Source organism: Diachasma alloeum, unplaced genomic scaffold, assembly GCF_001412515.2.
Source record: "Diachasma alloeum isolate Michigan unplaced genomic scaffold, Dall2.0 Dall_scaffold_00446, whole genome shotgun sequence".
Classification (NCBI taxonomy): Eukaryota; Metazoa; Arthropoda; class Insecta; order Hymenoptera; family Braconidae; genus Diachasma; species Diachasma alloeum.
In genome coordinates this window covers 40,565-58,827 of record NW_021680585.1, presented here as the reverse complement: position 1 = coordinate 58,827, position 18,263 = coordinate 40,565, and the positions used below count along the sequence as shown (strand labels likewise).

At 35.2% G+C, this 18,263-nt stretch overlaps 1 protein-coding gene and 1 long non-coding RNA gene across 2 annotated transcripts in view; both read left to right on the top strand.

Annotated features, from left to right (window-relative positions):
• LOC107042398 (retinoblastoma-binding protein 5 homolog) overlaps nucleotides 1-18,263 on the top strand; it is an 81,053-nt gene that overhangs the window by 30,454 nt on the left and 32,336 nt on the right. The window contains exon 4 of the mRNA XM_015263431.1: nucleotides 15,833-16,697. Coding sequence (XP_015118917.1) covers nucleotides 15,833-16,697 — 865 coding nt within the window. The remainder of the gene's footprint in view (nucleotides 1-15,832; nucleotides 16,698-18,263) is intronic.
• LOC107042401 lies at nucleotides 386-2,699 on the top strand. Its single transcript, XR_001461157.1, has 3 exons — nucleotides 386-1,718; nucleotides 1,799-2,003; nucleotides 2,215-2,699. It is a non-coding gene; the product is annotated as an uncharacterized LOC107042401 (long non-coding RNA).

The following is an 18,263-nucleotide window of genomic DNA, read 5'->3' as shown; positions in this document are numbered from 1 at the left end:
AGAGTATTCTTAAATTAATATTGAATGCGATTTTTCAACCCTTGAAACCTCTCAATACGAATCCTCACAAAAAATGCTTCCGTCCCCTATCTTTTTTCCTCCATCTTGGAGCACGTGAAAAGCACATAATTATGGCGTAGGATATCTTGCAATCAACATTGATTTTGATTTTTCAACCCTTAACACTCCATTATACGTATTTCTGCGTAAAGGGTTTTCCTTACCTCCCTTCACCCCCTTCAACCCCTCATTTTGGAGCACGTGAAAAGCACATAATGATGGCATATGAATTTTATCGACGATCATTGAAAATCATGGTCTTACCCTTAAACCCCTGAAGGGCTGGAGCACAATTTTTTTAATTTCAGCACCAATAAAACACAAAAACACTTAATTTTGGTGAAAAAAAAGTGGTGTTTTTAGCCATTGCCCCGCTAACTTTACGGAGGTCCAGAAGAGTACCAGTGGGATTATTGGGTCTACACGGAATAAGGATTGGTTAGCGGGCGGGTGTCTTTTCTTTTATGCGGTAGGATCGTTTACCAATTTGTATCGACAGATTACAAGAGTCAAAGATGACAATCATGAATTGATGACTCATCATGAGTTATCTTCAAATACTGTCAATGCAACCGAGAAGTTAGACTTCAATATGATTCAGTATTTTGAAGATCATGTGAATCCTTTCGCATCAGGATCAGAGCCTTCACGCAATATTGCAACCCAGGAGCTGGTCGCAAGACAAGACGTGCAAACTATACTCAACGTTTATTCTCGCAGTTGGGAGATTTTTCAAAAATATTGCACCGAAACATTTCCAGAAAAAATCCGTTTCAATCTCGTCCACGATTCCACGAGTCAATTTCTCAGCTTTCCAACAGATCGAGAAGAATTCCCCGAAGAGCACCCCAAAATCACTCCTTAAGGATACTAAATCGGCCCAGCGTATGATCGATTTAGCAAAAGAAAGAAATTATTCTATGGATAAGCTGTTTTCCTATGAATTCTCTGATTATAGTGCTTTATTCGAGACGGACGTTGAAAAAAGAGAAGAGTAAAGGACTGCTCACCAATGAATTACGGTATTAGGAGATGAGAAATGGAGTTTATCGCCAGATTCTGACGAACTAACTGCCGTTGTCGATGTCATGCTGAATTTATAAAAATTAAAATGGAATAAGAAAGATACATTCAAGGATTTAGCTGACCAATTTTGCAAATCATTAACTTCAGCAACAACAATTCCGTTTACCCAAATTGACTTCGTTTTTTATTCTTACTGGGATCAATCTCCAAAGTCTGCAGAACGTTGTCGTCGAGGTTCATCATCTAAGTCCATTACAATGCATGAAATATCTGGAGATATCAAACTCCCAGTCATTCCAGATTAATTTTGGAGTAATAAAAACAATAAAATAAAAATTCAGCAATTCTTAAGCGCTTACATATTGGAAAATTGCGAGTCAGTATGGCCTGGGGTGCAAGTAATTTTCAGTGCAACAGATGAAGACCCACCTCTATCTTACAAACATCTATCTATGGAATCGGTTGCCATGTTAATGACAAAGGACATCGAAGAAGCTGATGTATGGATCTTCGTGCACATTGATCATGCTGTGAGGCAAAGGCGAAAGAAAATTTTCATATTATCGTGTGATACTGATGTTTTCGTTCTTGTTCTTCATTACTATGGATTTTTCAAAGAAAACGACTTGGTGGTGAGTTTTTTTTACTTCATTAATTATCGTGGTGCTCTTTAGTTATGTCAAATAACTATTGTCTTCCGAATCGAATTAAGGAACTCTGGATGACTGTTGGATCTGGGTTGACGAAAAGGACTGTACCTCTTCACATTGTTTCTTCTCGAACTCCATCTGATTTATGTCAAGTCCTCCCAGCTATGCATCATCTAACTGGCTCTGACTACACAAGTAAAGTTGGAAGGGGAGAGTAATGTGCATTGAAAGCCAACCCAGAAAAATATTTATCTCGGTTTGCATGCGGTAAACTATCATTTCATCCCTTATAACTCTTCTCTCACAATTGATTCAATAACGAGGCGGTGGATTGAAGCAAGTCAGATCTTCTGATCAATATTTTTTTTCGGATATGCGAATATTTTCTTACTGCTATGTTTCACCTTCTCACTAATGAATCACACATACAAACTTAAGTTTTTCACCTCCAATTCACATTTTCCTTCTTCCTATGTAGGTATTTCCACTGAAGATATTGAGGAGTCAATACGCGATGCTGAAGACCATTTGATACAGACATGGAAAACAGATTCATCTTGGAGAACATTTGACGAGTTGCGGTGCTGGGCCTACCATTATTCCTCAAAATTTTCTATTTCTGAATTGCCTCCAACTTCTGCATCGATTCGACTTCACATTTTGCGTGCCTTTTATGTCACTTATGAGCAGCTAAAGTGTCTTGATAGAAGCAGAGAAAAATTGGAGGCCACTCTCTTTGGGTTCAGTGTGGAAAATGGCAGCTTGAAGCCAATTTCTGTCAAAATTTTCTTCCCACCAATTTCAGAACTTATTTCAAGTTACAATTGTAAAGCATGTGCACGAATGACTTGCATGTGTCGCAGCAAAGGCGTTCCCTGCATTTCTTATTGTGTTTGTTCGATGCATGTTTGTGGGAACCCAATAAAAAAAGATTGAAAAATTATATTAATTTATTTGAACAAAATTTATCAAATTTTTATTTGCAGATTCTCTCCCTGAACCACTAATCATGTTACCCATCAAATTCTATGAGGATCCCATCTTTGAAAAGTAGAAGAGTCAATAGGAATAGGATTATACTGCATTTGTGGTAACGTACTGAATATTAAGGATGTGCTTGCAACGATAAATAACGTATCTCGGGGTTGACAATGAACAAATAAATGAAATAATCATATTATTTCGTTTATTTCTCCGCTGCCCGTAGGGAAAATGAGAGATTTTTGGTGAGTGGAGGTGCGCGCGACCGGTGGACGACGTAGCGCGCGGCGCTTATAAACAAATGAGCATAACTACCGACCTAATTATCCGATTTAAAAAAATCAAAAACGAAATTGTTCGTTGGAATGTAGGGAAGAAAGTTGGTAGAGGGGATTTTTACGATAAATATCATGGTTATCGCAAAAACGCCGATTTTGTGCAAAAAGTACCCAAAAATTGTTAATAACAATGGGTGTGCACAACTTTAGGCCAAAAACACTGACGGATTCGGATTCCTCACCCCCAAAAGCATAAAAAAACACCATAAAATCCCCCGGACATACCAGTGCATACAGGCAGGGGGCCTAGCATATGGACTATTGGTGAGTTCACTGTACATTACATGAAGTTATCACTAGTTGTCCAGAAAAATGTTCGTCATTCGGCTTACAAAATATGAATCAAACATTTTCTCCTTAAGTAGTCAATACGCTGAGGCCAAAAGGTATAAAATCGATGTAAAGTCTTGAAACTTGGGCACTTTATGTAATTTGATGTCCTAAAACCGAATAAGTAATTTTTTTTACGAGTAAGTTAGGCATTCAATAGTTATTGGCAATTTGATTGTTTAAATACGTTTATTGCCGCCATTTTGATTCGTATAAAAAAAAAGCTTGAAGTAAAAGATATTCTTTGGAATCCTAAAAATACAACCGTTTTTGATTGTTTTAAATCCGTTGATTTTTGGAGAAAATATGAAAATTTATACTGGACAGGTATGCAATCTCCTCTAGTCCTTTGAGTGGCTCACCCGTTCGGGCTTCTGATGCAAAATTAATGACCAGAATAATCTCGGAGATGAAAAAAGTTTAAACAAAACAGTTTCACAGAAATACAATGACGGGAGTGTTTCTTTATTTTTAAAAAAAGATCCATTTTTGAGTAATTGAATAATGTACGTGCTCTATCGAGGTTTGCCTCTCTGAGGCGCTTAAGGTAGTTGTCGTGTCACTTTTTTTTTCGACAGTTTTTATTTATTTTTATCGTAGAGCGCTCTAGAAATCAGCTGTAAAATAAGCCCATTATAATTGCAATTGACCATCTCAAACTTAAGATGAATTTTTTTGAATTTTACATGTTAAATGCAGTTTCATTGTTTTTACTTTTTTAAAAAACAACAACAAAACAACAGTAATAATGTCAATGCTTTTTCTTTGGTAATTTCCGATACGATACACTCCAAGTACGACTTTTTTGCAAGGAATAATTGTTCCTTGGTTATTAATTTCTCTGACAATGTTTCTAAAACTTCAACATCAAATAGTGCTTCATGGAAATTACCACTAATTTCCAGAGAATGGATTCCAGAAGAGGATGGAATTCAATCCCATTCGTTTTTCATTCTCAACATTTTCTAATGATAGTATTTCTTTACAACTACAGTTTAAATGTTCGCCAAGGACTGAAAGCTCAACAATTCTCCTTCCTGAGCAAATATTCGTTTTTTCATTCTCTCCTTCAACCTGACTTGGATTTGCAGCAGTGTCTTGAAGTTTTTGGTTTTCTTTGGCACGCACCATCTTCGAAGCAAAATTTCGCTGTTTATTCAATACATGCGCTTTCATAAACCTCCCTTTGTGCCTCTGCCGATTCGACATGTTTGCCAATGATTTTATAACACTCACTATTAACATAGACCACGAATTCTAGCAGGTTAGGAGTCATACGAAGAGAGATACACTGCGCGTGGTTGCCACGATCGACACCATTCGGCGTTAGCTGTATGCGCACGTATTCATGTATAGTACATTCATGTATGTGTGAGCCAAGTCGAACTGTACATCAGCAAAATTTTGTGTTTTAACACGGGTTCTTCGTTTAGCAGGATACCAGCTCAAAGCGTGGAAAATTTCAAGTGTGACTCTCTCGCGACAACAACCTTAAAGAGTGCCCTGTTTTACAATGAATTTTCAATATAAAATGATTTTTTAAAATAATTAATACATACATAATCAATGATTATTCGTATATAACTTGTTTTTACAAATAAGCAGGGCCATAAATAGTTATTAACAATCACATTACTGAACCCCAGGAATGAGAATCACATCGCCCCTAAGAACCTTTGTTCTATGAATATAATTTAAAAAATTACAAATTATGTGAGTAACCACAATAAAAATAAGTGCAACAATATCAATACATCACAAGCATTGAAAAGTTATCAGCTATCCAATTGTTTAAATGCGTTTATCGCCGCCATGTTGATTCGCATAGAAAAAAGGTTGGAGTAAAGAATATTATTTAAAATCTTAAAAATACATTCGTATTGCTTTTTTGAAATCTGTCGTTTTTGCGGAAAACAAAAGTGACCGTTTCCACTTGACAAGGTTTCATATCTCCTTCAGCGCTTCAAGTGGCTCATCCTTTTAGGCTTCTAAGGCAAAATTAATGCCCAAAATAGTTTCGAAGATGAAACTGTGGCGCGAGCCACCACAGATTAATGATTTCGGTTTGGATTTAACGCGTCTCGAACATTTTACACGTTTGCGTTCGAGACAAAGATCAACCTATCCTTGTCCCTCACGAAATTTCGGGACAATTCTCGAACCTTCGATGACAGAAGGGATTTAAATTTGCACGCTCCCCGACGAACAGCTCAGTTGAATCCAATTGAAACAGTCAGTCAGTCAGCTCAGTTGAATTCAGTCCGATTTATATATTCGATGTAAACACATCTCTCTGCGATAAATACAATGCCTTTATATTCCACAACCACGAGTTATTATTGTGTCCTCATACACCTAACCGTGACAAAAAAGTCCAAACAAAAAAGTTTCGTAGAAAGACAATGAGTAGAGTGTTGTGTCATTTCTAGAAAAATCACAATTTTTGCCGCGATTTGAGGTTTTTACTATCGTACGTTTTATGTCAAAGTTTGCCTTTGGGTGGGGCTCAACGACAACTCTTAATTTGCAACTTATTTGAATAAAAAATTAGTTTTCTCAATATTGATACATGCATGCACAACCGATCATTATTTGCATATAACTTTTTTTTTGCAAATAAGCAGTGCTCTAAATATTTATCAAAAATCGTACTATCAAACCCTGAAAATTCCAATCACATTTCAGAAAATATTTTTCTTATTAGTACAATTCTGGATATCACAAAATATGTTAATCATAACTAATAACAATAACAACAACAACCATAACAATAATGATATTTATCATTGTCGTAATGATTAGTGATCCTTCACTAAAACTTGATCGTTCATTGCACATCATACCGATTTTTACAGGTGTCTTGGATACAACATTTACAGAAAGAAATACAAGATAACTTGTTAATCACACAGATGCAACTTTCACGAGCACATTTTCGACAGGTACAATTAGGAGGGAGCTCGTGCATAAGAGCAAAAGAGAAGTTACTTTTTCGTTACTACTGTGCCTTGTTCTTCAGAATAATCAAAAGACTGAGGATCCATCTCAATAAACTTCTGGTTGAGACAATTCACCTATAAATATGTTATGTACATAGCCCGGGAGATATGCAATTTCATAGATTGACTAGTCGGTGGCAACAGGGATACGCTAGATTTTGTATGATGATGAGTCCAGTAATGTAGATCATCGAACGTAGTATAACGAGAATCCTTTTTGCAAACTTGAACCAAGTACTCCTCTGCATTTTGTATCGATTGCGATACCCCACGTCAGTCATGTCTACCACATAATATGAAGAGATTAAAAAAATGTCCCATAGCTTTTTAATCCTTTTTCATAAGTTTGATAATGTCTGGACAATTCATAATTACCTGAAGCAAATCGTGTAAGATATTTTTGTGGATTTGCCCTCAATGCAGCTTTTTTGCCCCTCCTCCCTTTACTGGTGTAATCAGAAAAAGTCAAGTGATGTAAAGCAAGGACAATGCTACATTTTTCTTGCTCATGAAGCAAGGCAAGTAGGGAAATCGAAATTTTCTTCTTAGTTCCACCTGATCCGGCTGCCATCCAGCGTTTCTGGAAAAATATTCGATAGATTATTGAAGAAACTTTATGCAAATTACAGAGAAAATTTGCAATGAATTACCTGTAATCCTTTTTCAGCCAAACTATGATGATGATGTATAAGGCAAGTAGAACAATATCTGTGTCAGAAGAAAATATCAATACTTAATATTGATTTTCTTGTACACAATGCTCTAGATGCAATATAATTCGGGTATCGGCTACTTCAATAGTTTTCCTTTGTCATTTTTCTATAGTTCCTGGCATGAGCGAACAGCTTGATTCACATGGGTCGAGATTCGTTGCATTGAAGATCAATTCGGTACCCGGCCAAATCTTGTGACCGTTTGTGAAAAGATAAGAATGTAAAAATCCTTGCGGTAAGACTTTATTATTTGCACAGCTCCAAAATCCTGCATCTCACAAAAAACATCAAAGAGTTTTGGTGGAAAAAGACTGTGCCAACTCCGTATGATTGTTCGTTCACAAAAATTTAAGAAATCACGAATAAGAAAGCCAAGTCGATATTCCTTCATGTATCACTACAACATACGGTGATTGTGAATCAAAAAAAAAAAAGCGGCAACCACAATTTATCTGGTGAACGTACTTGGGCGTGTCTAAACAATAATTTTCTATATATTTTTTCTAATTTTACCTTCAATAAATTTGAGTATTCTCCACTACATTGCCTTAGTTGAATCTTCTTTCTTTAGTGACAATGACCTTCCTCTGGAAGAGGTATACGATAGTAGACATTCATTCCTTTTATTCATTCCGGCATTATTATCATTTTCGTATGGAGTCACGAAATATACAGGACATTCCATGTCAGCTCAGCCACCCTGAATTTTTCGGGTTCTCAGAATCCTGAATTGACATGCTCGCAGTCAAGTACTAGATAAATACTTGCTTTCCCTAAATTTTCGTTTCTTTAACATAAATTGCCTGTCTACAACATGTGTCAAAAGCTCAAATTTTTTAAAAATTATCTCACGACCAAATTGACGGATTTTTATAAATAAAAAACGGTTTTTTTCGTTTTTTCATGTACTATATAAAAAAATGAGCTTGGCGGGACAATCTTTGTAGTTTGTAAGAGGAGAAATTGAATCTTCTGTGAGAGTGGAAATATTGATGGCATCCAACATCAATTTGCAGTTTTGGTGGTACGTACAGACGCAGACAACGTGCGTACCACTCGTTCCTGCCAATACACAATGTTTCGGTCTCAACTCCGCAAACTTACTGAACCCCACAGGAGATTCTGAATAAGAAGTTTTATATTGTTGATGCAGATCTGCCAAATTTTCAAGTACCAGCCTTTTCTGCATAATTTTCTGCTCGTCGTTGATTTTAACGGATACTTTATCTTTGATTCCTAGCATAATTCGAATGTTATTCTCGTAAAACGTGTGGACTTTCCCAATAGTTTCATCGGGTAATGATTTTCCTGCTTCTGCGACGGCCGAAGCCAATACTCCTCTCATTTCTCTTAATTTTTTCGCGCTCTGAGCCATGTGTCTCGCGGCTCCAAATTCTTCACTCACTTTCCGAGTATTCCATGACAATGGAGCGACTGTCAAAATTTGTAGACGTTCAGGGTATCCCTCCGTATTTTTAAATTTTTCTTTCAGGCCAACTTCTCGAGGAGAACGTGAATGTTCTACTTTTCTCCTGCACACTTCATTGTCTGAATCTTCATTTACTGAGAACTCGTCGATTTCCATTGGGTCATCGGACGCTTCGTTGAATCCATTATTGATAGGATCAACTGAATGGAAAGAATTACCAGATCTCAATGAACTGTTTGTGATGTTAGCGATAGAAATGTCCGCCACGAATGGTGTAAGATTTGAAGAGTACCCGGAAGAATCATCGGAGCCTCCAGTCGCTGTTGAATAAGATATCGGAGGGAAGGCTTCGATGTGTGGATGAAAATTAGGGGGTGATGGGCTAGGAATATAAGTGGCAGCTTTCTTTGTACAGTTGATACACAGTCGTGCATTCGCCGGCAAGAACGGAAATTTTTCCGTAATGATTCCGAAATTACACGTAGACCTTTTCCACCGTAACCTCTCTCTCCACGCGCATTGGACTAGCACATCTCTCGGCATGGGGCATCTCATGAAAAAAATTAGTTGATCAGTCCTATGGATAGATTAATATTAGATTAATGAAGTCATCAATATGGAATTAGTAATGAAGACCATTGTATCTATCCCGACATTCTCATAAATGGTCCATTTCTCTCAGAAGGGAGTGAAGATCATGTGGTGACTCTATATTTAGTGGTCAACAAGTCCACAACAATGACTGTATGTACACATTCTATCATGAATGTACTCGTGACTATGATAATTTATTATCCATTGAGAAATAAAAATAAATTCCTCCTATTTTATAACTTCTCCACTGGCACATTACAGACAGACATTATTACATACCTCGATCCAAACTGACGAACAACTGAAAAAGAATAACGATTCAGTCAATTTCTAGAGGAAATTTAACATACTGAACAGAGAATGAAGGATGATGTTGCAGGAGCAAGAGTCTCAGGATAACTAATTAAATTCGTACTCATTGTAACCCTTGGAGGTTGTATGAAAACACGATTCCACGGAATCTGTAGTTTTTCAGACTGCTTACCTCCTCCTCCCCCTTTCATCCTCCATGACAGCGAATTATATTGTGTTGATAATTTGTGAAACATCGCAATCCGATTGAAAGTGTACGAGAAATAAAAGGTTTTCTTTCAAGAATAATCAGACAACGTTTCATTTTCCTGGCTGCGTGTCGTAATATTTTTCATTTTTTTTACGCTCATCAAGGGCGAGAGTTGACGCTAGCTGAGTCAATGATACAGTGGAAAAATTGGACACACGTGGGATTCGAATTCTATGACATCTTCATAACGACTTAAGAATTTATCAACATCGGTATTTAATTATTAACATCGCTCACATCACTATTAAAAATTTCTATCTGAAATTTCCGGTGTATTTTCCCGAAATTTTTAGCAAATTAAATTTCTACTGAAATTTTAAGGAATTTCTATAAATTATGAATTTCAATTGCATTTTCCCCTGAAAATGAGTGACAAATCAGGAAATTCCGGTAAATATATACATGAATTTTCAGGACATCAACACTGAATGCGATTTAGGGGGGAAAAATCCTGCAATTTCAGATTTCAGAAAAAATTCATTGGAATTTCGAATAAATTCAGGAATTTTCGTCTTTGAGGTAGTTAAAATTCTGGAATTTCACTGAATTTTCAGTGAAACTCCAGAATTAAAATTTTTATATATTATTCTTATTGTATTAGATGATCACATGTATGAACAAATTCAATAGAAAACCTAGCGAAATTCATAAAGAAATCTATTGCAAATTTTATCAATTTTTTGCTTATTCTATTGAGAATGTTACGTCATGATTTCATAGACTTACCCTTGATAAATCCGGAAATATGAGTATTGAATTCACCTATTTTAGCCTATCCGTTAAGATAATAGCTGGGAATGGTGAGTGCTTTTAGGTAATCCAGAAATAAAAAGAAAGATTTTTGCTTAACATGGGTTTTTAACTTTTAATCCAATAAAATTTTCCTTTGATTTTACAAGTTCTGATAACAATGGTATTCAATAATTCAAATTGATTGAATCATTCCATTCAAAATTTTATTTTCATTCATTATCGGAAACCTTTGAATTCTTTTTAAATCAAAATTTGATTAATATAAGAAAAACAACAAACGCAAAAAAAAATTAATAATTAATTTTGTGTCCTCTCATCTGTTCTCTGAATTTAACGTCAGAATGATGAACAAATTTAATCATTGAGGACTTGACTCTAACCTTTAATGAGATTTTATAAAATAAATTGAATTGATTGATCAACAATCAATAATTATTGGAAATTTTTACTTCTGAAGTTAAAGAATTCAAAGTATTAATGAGGGTGAGAATTTCCCTTTCACACGGAGTAATAACTATACAAGGTTTCAATTCCTGAATGGAATGTCTCATTCAAGCACAATANATAATCATTGGAAATTGTTACTTCTGAACTTGAAGAATTCAAAGTATTAATGCGGGTGAGAATTTCCCTTTCACATGGAGTAATAATTATAAAAGGTTTCAATTCCTGAATGAAATGTCTCATTCAAGCACAATGATTCTAATTAATAAAAATAATGGAAGGTCTATTCATTTGTCAACAATATTTGGTGTTAAATATATATAATATAATCATTATCAGACATTGAACATAATTGAATTCAATCCGAAGAAATCGATACTAATGTCTCTAAAGACAGTGGAAAATAAAGAATTCTTTGATTCGGAAATCCACAAGAAAGCAACAATGAAATAATAATGGTCAATTTAAATTAATTCACGGTAGCTGTAATTAAAATTTAGGATATATATATATATATATATATATATATATATATATAATTCGATTAACTGGAAGATGGTCTTCAGATAATGCTTCAGGTAATGCCTCAGGTTTATCCTTAGCCTCTAGTCAATTGCCTTTGATCAATAGCCTCTGGTCCCTTGTCTTCACTGAGGATCTTCGGATGATGCTCCTTATAAGACGATGGTAACTTGGAAGGGGTAAGATTTTATTAAATGAAGAAACCGGAAGGAATGGAATTTGTTCCACGGAAGTGTTCCAAAGAATTTTAATATTTGAATACTTGAAGGTAATTGAACCTTTTTTACGAAAAGAATTTTTTTTTTTATGACGACATTAAAGTGAAATCAGAAATAAATAAATTTTTAGTTCGCAAAAATTCGGAATATGAACTTCTAAGGTTAAAATCAAATTTTAATTGTGGAAAGTTTAGAAAATATTCCCGAAATTAGAACAGAAAAATGGTGAAATTATCGGAATTTTAATTATGGAAAATTTGGAAAATATTCCCGAAATAAGAACAGGAAAATGGTGAATTTAACGGATTTTTTTTTAATGGTGGAAAATGTGGAAAATATTCCCGAATTTAATATGAGAAATTAGATTTTTAATTTATAAAATTTAAATGTAAGGATTTCGGAATTTATTCCCGAAATTAAATAAGGGAAATTTTAATTGATTGGTGAATTTTTAGTTCCAGAATATTGGAATTTATTGCGAAAAATCTAATGCGGAATTTCCGGATTTTTATTTGCAAAATAAAATGTGAAAAATCTAATTTAATCACAAAATTTGATTATGTAATTTTCGGAAAATACTCACGAAAATAAAATGTTAAAATTGAATTTAATCGCAAATTTTCATATGTAAATTTTCGGAAAGCACTCGAAACGATAAAATGTCAAAAATTGAATTACAATTTTGATTTTTGTAATTTTCGGAAAATATTTGCAAAATAATATTGCAAAAATTGAATTTAATCACAAAATTTTATTTGTAATTTTGCGGGAAACATTCGCGAAAATAATATTTCAATTTTGAATTTAATCGTAAAAATTTATTCGTAAATTTTTGGAAAAACACTCGAAACAATAATATTCGCAAAATAATATTTCAAAAATTGAATTTAATCACTAAATTTGATTTGTAATTTTTCGGGAAATATTCGCAAAATAATATTTCAAAAAGTGAGTTTAATCACAAAATTCGATTTGTAATTTTCCGGAAAACACTCGCGAAAATAATATTTCGAAATTGAATTTAATCGCAAAAATTGATTCGTAAATTTTCAGAAAAACACTCGCGAAAATAATATTTCAAATTTTGAATTTAATCGCAAAAATTGATTCGTAAATTTTCGGAAAATACTCACGAAAATAAAATGTTAAATTTTGAATTTAATCGCAAAAATTGATTCGTAAATTTTCGGGAAAACACTCGCGAAAATAATATTTCAAATTGTGAATTTAATCACAAAAATTGATCGTAAATTTTCGGAAAAACACTCGCGAAAATAATATTTCAAATTTTTAATTTAATCGCAAAAATTGATTCGTAAATTTTCGGAAAAACACGCGAAAATAATATTTCAAATTTTGAATTTAATCGCAAAAATTGATTCGTAAATTTTCGGAAAACACTCACGAAAATAAAATGTTAAATTTTGAATTTAATCGCAAAAATTGATTCGTAAATTTTCGGGAAAACACTCGCGAAAATAATATTTCAAATTTTGAATTTAATCACAAAAATTGATCGTAAATTTTCGGAAAAACACTCGCGAAAATAATATTTCAAATTTTTAATTTAATCGCAAAAATTTATCCGTGAATTTTCGGAAAAACACTCGCGAAAATAATATTTCAATTTTGAATTTAATCGCAAAAATTGATTCGTCAATTTTCGGAAAAACACTCACGAATTTAAAATTTGGGTTTACCTTCCTTTTATTGGGTTTTTCCTACTTGCTCCTTTATTGTTATTCCTTCTTGCTCCTTTACCATTATTCCTTCTTCTTGCTGGTTTTAGCTATCCTTTGGTATTCCTTTTTACTTTAGATTTGTTCTTTTCCGGGGCGGAATCACGACACGACTGACTGACCGATCGACAGACTGCATGGGCGATGCCCTTTTTGCGTCGTCAAATATTAATTCGTGTATGTAAATGCATGCACGAATTTTTAATTTTATGGGGGTGGGGAATAAGATGTGGATGAGTGCTGAGTGCACTCTGTAGAGAGAGGGGGTAGGTAGATCGAGGAGACACGCGTCTTATTAGGGGAGCGGAACAATTGGTGTAGCCAGCGTGGTCGCGTTCCCCGGTAAGAGGGGCGCGGAGAAGAGGGAATAGGGGAACAAGCGCGCGTGAACCGTTTCTCGGCGCGAGGACCGCGGGGAGGAGGGAAAAATAAAGATGCGTCGTTAGGTGTGAAGAGTCAGATGAGGGGAGGGAAGCATTGGACAATGGTGGGACTGTTACGAGGTGGACTGCCTCGCAACAGCAACCCGAAACCAGGGCGATAAGGCCCTCGGCAACGCGGGTTCATACCACCCGTGTAGTATGAATGATCTCAAATTATAAATTTTTCCATCGTCTTACCGGATGTAAGACGATCGGTTTAATGTACCATTGGAATCGTATGATTCCATTGGTATTTAAATAAATTTTTTTTAATTCCAAAATTATTATTTCCAAAATTTGGAATTAATAATAATTTTTGTACGTCGTTATGACGTAACAAGAATTTCGAAGCTTTATCGCGCAATTTTTTATAGATTTTATAGATAAAAGTCTATAAAATTTTTTCAAATGAATTGCTCTTATTATAAAAAAACCCTATGGCACTAGTCATGAACGATATTTTTCCGTAGTAATTTTCACTTTTACGAGTTTGGGGAAGGGCCAATACCAATCCCTTGACGAGAAAAAATCTATAAAATTTTTTCTGTTGAGATTTTCTATATGGAAATCCTCAGCCATGAATTTTCAAAGTTTTTTCTACTGTATTTTCTTTTCTTTTGCTTTCATCAATGCACGGAAAAAAACTGAGAAAAATTATGGCCACAAAATTTTTATAAAAAAAATAGCAACAAAATTAATTGTGCGAAAATCGAAATGTATTCACTTTTTTCTAGGGAATTTCTGTAAAAAAAACGCGCGATAAGACTGAATTTTGCAATACAATCAGAAGGAAACGAATAGAATTACCAATAGAATTCTATCAGGAATTCAATAGAATTCCGCAGCAAATTCGCAAAGTTTTCTATTAAATTTTTGCATACGTATCTGTATTATTAAACAGGAGTGAAAAATGTAACTCAACAGATCTCGAAGAGACCTAAATTATTCTCATCCCCAAACAGAACATTTAAAGAGGATGAGGATCCGCAAACTCCTCTTTTAATACTCCTCGGAGAGTATGTTTTTTCTCAAAAGAAAACTAAAAGAGTATTTCTGGCAATTGGATTAAAAGAGCACGAAAATGAAGCACAGAGGATTAATAGAAAACTCATATTTCAACTCGGGATGTAACTTTGCTAGCGTGCGTGAAGTGCGCGTCCCGCCTAGTTTTCGAAAATTAACTTTTTGAATAGTAGAATCAAGAAAAACATAGTTTATATGGAAATTAATATTTTATCACGTTTATTTATCGAAACATAAAAATGAATTGCTCTTATTGTTTTTTTTTTCAAAATTCTCACCCTCACCCAAATGTGAAAAAAATTAAATTTAAAAAAATTTATAACAACTTAACGTTTTAAACAATCGAGAAAAAAATTGGTACGATACTCATATAGCCTCGGGGTATCATCAGAATTTTTTTTAAGCCGATTTGAGACAAAGGTTTCCAATTTCACGAGTTGGCCTGGAAAGGCTCATGTATACTCTTAAAATTCGGGACGAAATAACTCCAAAACTCTCATTCCAGATGACAGGAACTTCCCTTATTATGTAGAATCATGAATAATGAAATAGTATATTTCAGGGTGAGTGCCATGGGGTTTTTGACTGGCGTGCAGTTGCCGTCCGAGCCGAAGGCGAGAACTGGCGAACCACGCGAGTAAAAAAACCCTATGGCACTAGTCATGAACGATATTTTTCCGTAGTAATTTTCACTTTTACGAGTTTGGGGAAGGGCCAATACCAATCCCTTGACGAGAAAAAGTCAAGGTCAGTACGGAAATAGTACAATACATGCCCGAGCCTTGGAAAACAGATCACCCTCCCCCACGTGCTTGCCATCCTCGCCTTCGGCTCGGAAGGCAATCTTGCACGTGGGGGAGGGTGATATATTTTCCATAGTGAGGTGTGTATATTAATTTTTGTGTCGAGGGGCCTGAAAGACGCCAATTTCGTGGCGCCCAGCGCCACGAAAATGGGGTTTTTCAAGTCCCGTGACACGAAAAACAATTATTATGCTCTCATATCATATCATTTGAATACATGTTTCAGAGTGATCTGAATATTGTAGCATCATTCGATCGTCGTGGTGTTTACATCTATACTGGCAATGCTCGAGGTAGAATAATTGTCCTCGATTCCGATACCTTGAGCATCAAAGCATCCTATAAGATATCCCAGGGTACAGTCAGTAATACAGCAGTGAAGAGTATTGAATTTGCCAGACGTGGATCATGTTTTTTAGTCAACACATCTGATCGTGTAATACGTGTCTACGATAGTACAGAAATATTAGCGTGTGGTGAAGATGGGGAACCAGAGCCAATTCAAAAACTTCAGGATTTAGTCAATAAAACAATGTGGAAGAAATGTTGTTTTTCTGGTGATGGAGAGTATGTATGCGCGGGTTCTGCCAGACAACATGCACTTTACGTTTGGGAAAAGAGCATTGGAAATCTAGTAAAAATATTACATGGTACCAAGGGAGAACTATTATGTGATGTGGTTTGGCATCCAGTTCGGCCGATAATAGCATCAATATCATCAGGAGTTGTTTCGATTTGGGCGCAAAATCAAGTTGAAAATTGGTCCGCATTTGCTCCCGATTTTAAAGAGTTGGATGAAAATGTTGAGTATGAAGAGCGTGAGAGTGAATTCGATTTGAGTGATGAGGATAAATCAGTTGTACAGGGAGAGGAGGCACATGATGAAGAAATTGAGGTAGATGTTGCTGCCATTGATAGGGTAGCTGCATTCTGTAGCTCTGATGAAGAGACTGAAGACATTGGATCTCTACAGTTTCTCCCTATCGCCCCAGACGTCGAAGACATTGAAGAAAGTCAGCCACAAGCACATGAACCGCCATTGAAGAAACATCGTTCACATGATATTCATTTGTTGGGAGCTCCTGTAGATGGTAAGCTCCAGATGATTCGTTTGAATCAAATAATCATCTTTGCCAATTACTCTAGAAATGCTAGATTAAGAAATGAATGTCAACAAATAGTTTTTATAGTCCATCCGATTTTCCGCAAAAAATCTATTTTGAAAAGTTTTTTTTTTCATTTTTTACTAAACTGATCGTGGATATTGTAAGGGTAGTTTGGAGGATTATTTCGAGATGAAAACTCCAATTAAAATTCTACCTCTGTCGTTTTGTTAAGGATAATCGGGCGAGGAGGAAATGTAGGAGGTGAGGCGGAGGGGTTTCTATTGTTTTCCGGCAGAAAACCAATCGCTGAACAAAAAAAATTTTCCCATTCGGATTCAAAGTTCAGGCAATATTAGGGAGTATCTCCGGTTAAAAATTATTTTTGGAGCTAATCAAATTTATTTGTATCTGTTCTACGCATTGAATGATTTTTAGATCGTTTTTTTTTAATAAATGAAAAAATATTAATCCATGCGAAAAAGTGGCAACATCGTCGGTAGTGTTTTTTTTTCACCATGAGCTGGTACCACTCGTTCGAGGGAGTTCCAATCAGAACGCTTCATCGCTCTCTCTCAAGAGACGTTTAAATTGTCCGCGCTACCCCCACCCGATCAGTACTTGAGAGGTTGCTGTTCGTTTGGGCTGCGTGCGCAGAAATTTCATTTTTCAGTACTTTTTTCGCTATTATTAATAAACAATGGTCCTAGGCGACAATCTTTTTCATTCAAAAAATCATTGATCACATGTTCTAAATGTGTCTAAAGTTTCATAACTTTGGCTGCTTTTTTCCTTGGGTTTTGCAGTTTTTTTTGTGATTTCCATAAGATCACGGGTTAAATGACCACTTTTTCAAAAATTCATAATAAATTAACCATGTTTCCCAGCAGTCTGAAACTTTGCACACGCCTTTTCCATCATTTATAGAATACGTAAAAAATAAAAGAGAAAAATGGCTGCTTTTTTTCTAACCCTCCGGGCTCACCCGATTATCCTTAATGAGCTATTGATCGATAAACTGCAGCCAATCAAGCGCTTCTCATAACGACGCTTCCATTTAAAGTAGGATGAACATAACTGAAATTTTGAAGATTAAAATCTGAAATAAATTCTAAACGAAATTTAATATGAATAGAAACATTCTGGTTGAGTTTGTACTCATTCGGCCGTCTAATATTATTCATAATACTTAATCCAGAAGTGCAAATATATTAGTCTTATGAGAAAGTTAACTTTTCGAGGTGAGAGAGAAGATTGAAATCTATAAAAAATCTTGAAAAATCAGAAAAAAGAATAAAGAATAAAAAAAAAGTGCGGCTGGTCACTTAAAGCGCCCAGAGTCACCTAAATCATACGATCTTTTGTAACTTCCGCCTTAGTTTCGGTCAGTCACACAGCCCCAGCCCTGTGTTTCTCACTAGGCTAATAAGGCTGGTGACAGCCGCTTGTTGTAAGTCCTCTGGTTTCAGGAAAGCCTGGCCCCAGATTTTATAGCGACGGAGTGCTAATAGGGGGCATTCACATAAAATGTGGATGACGCCCTCCTTATCGCCT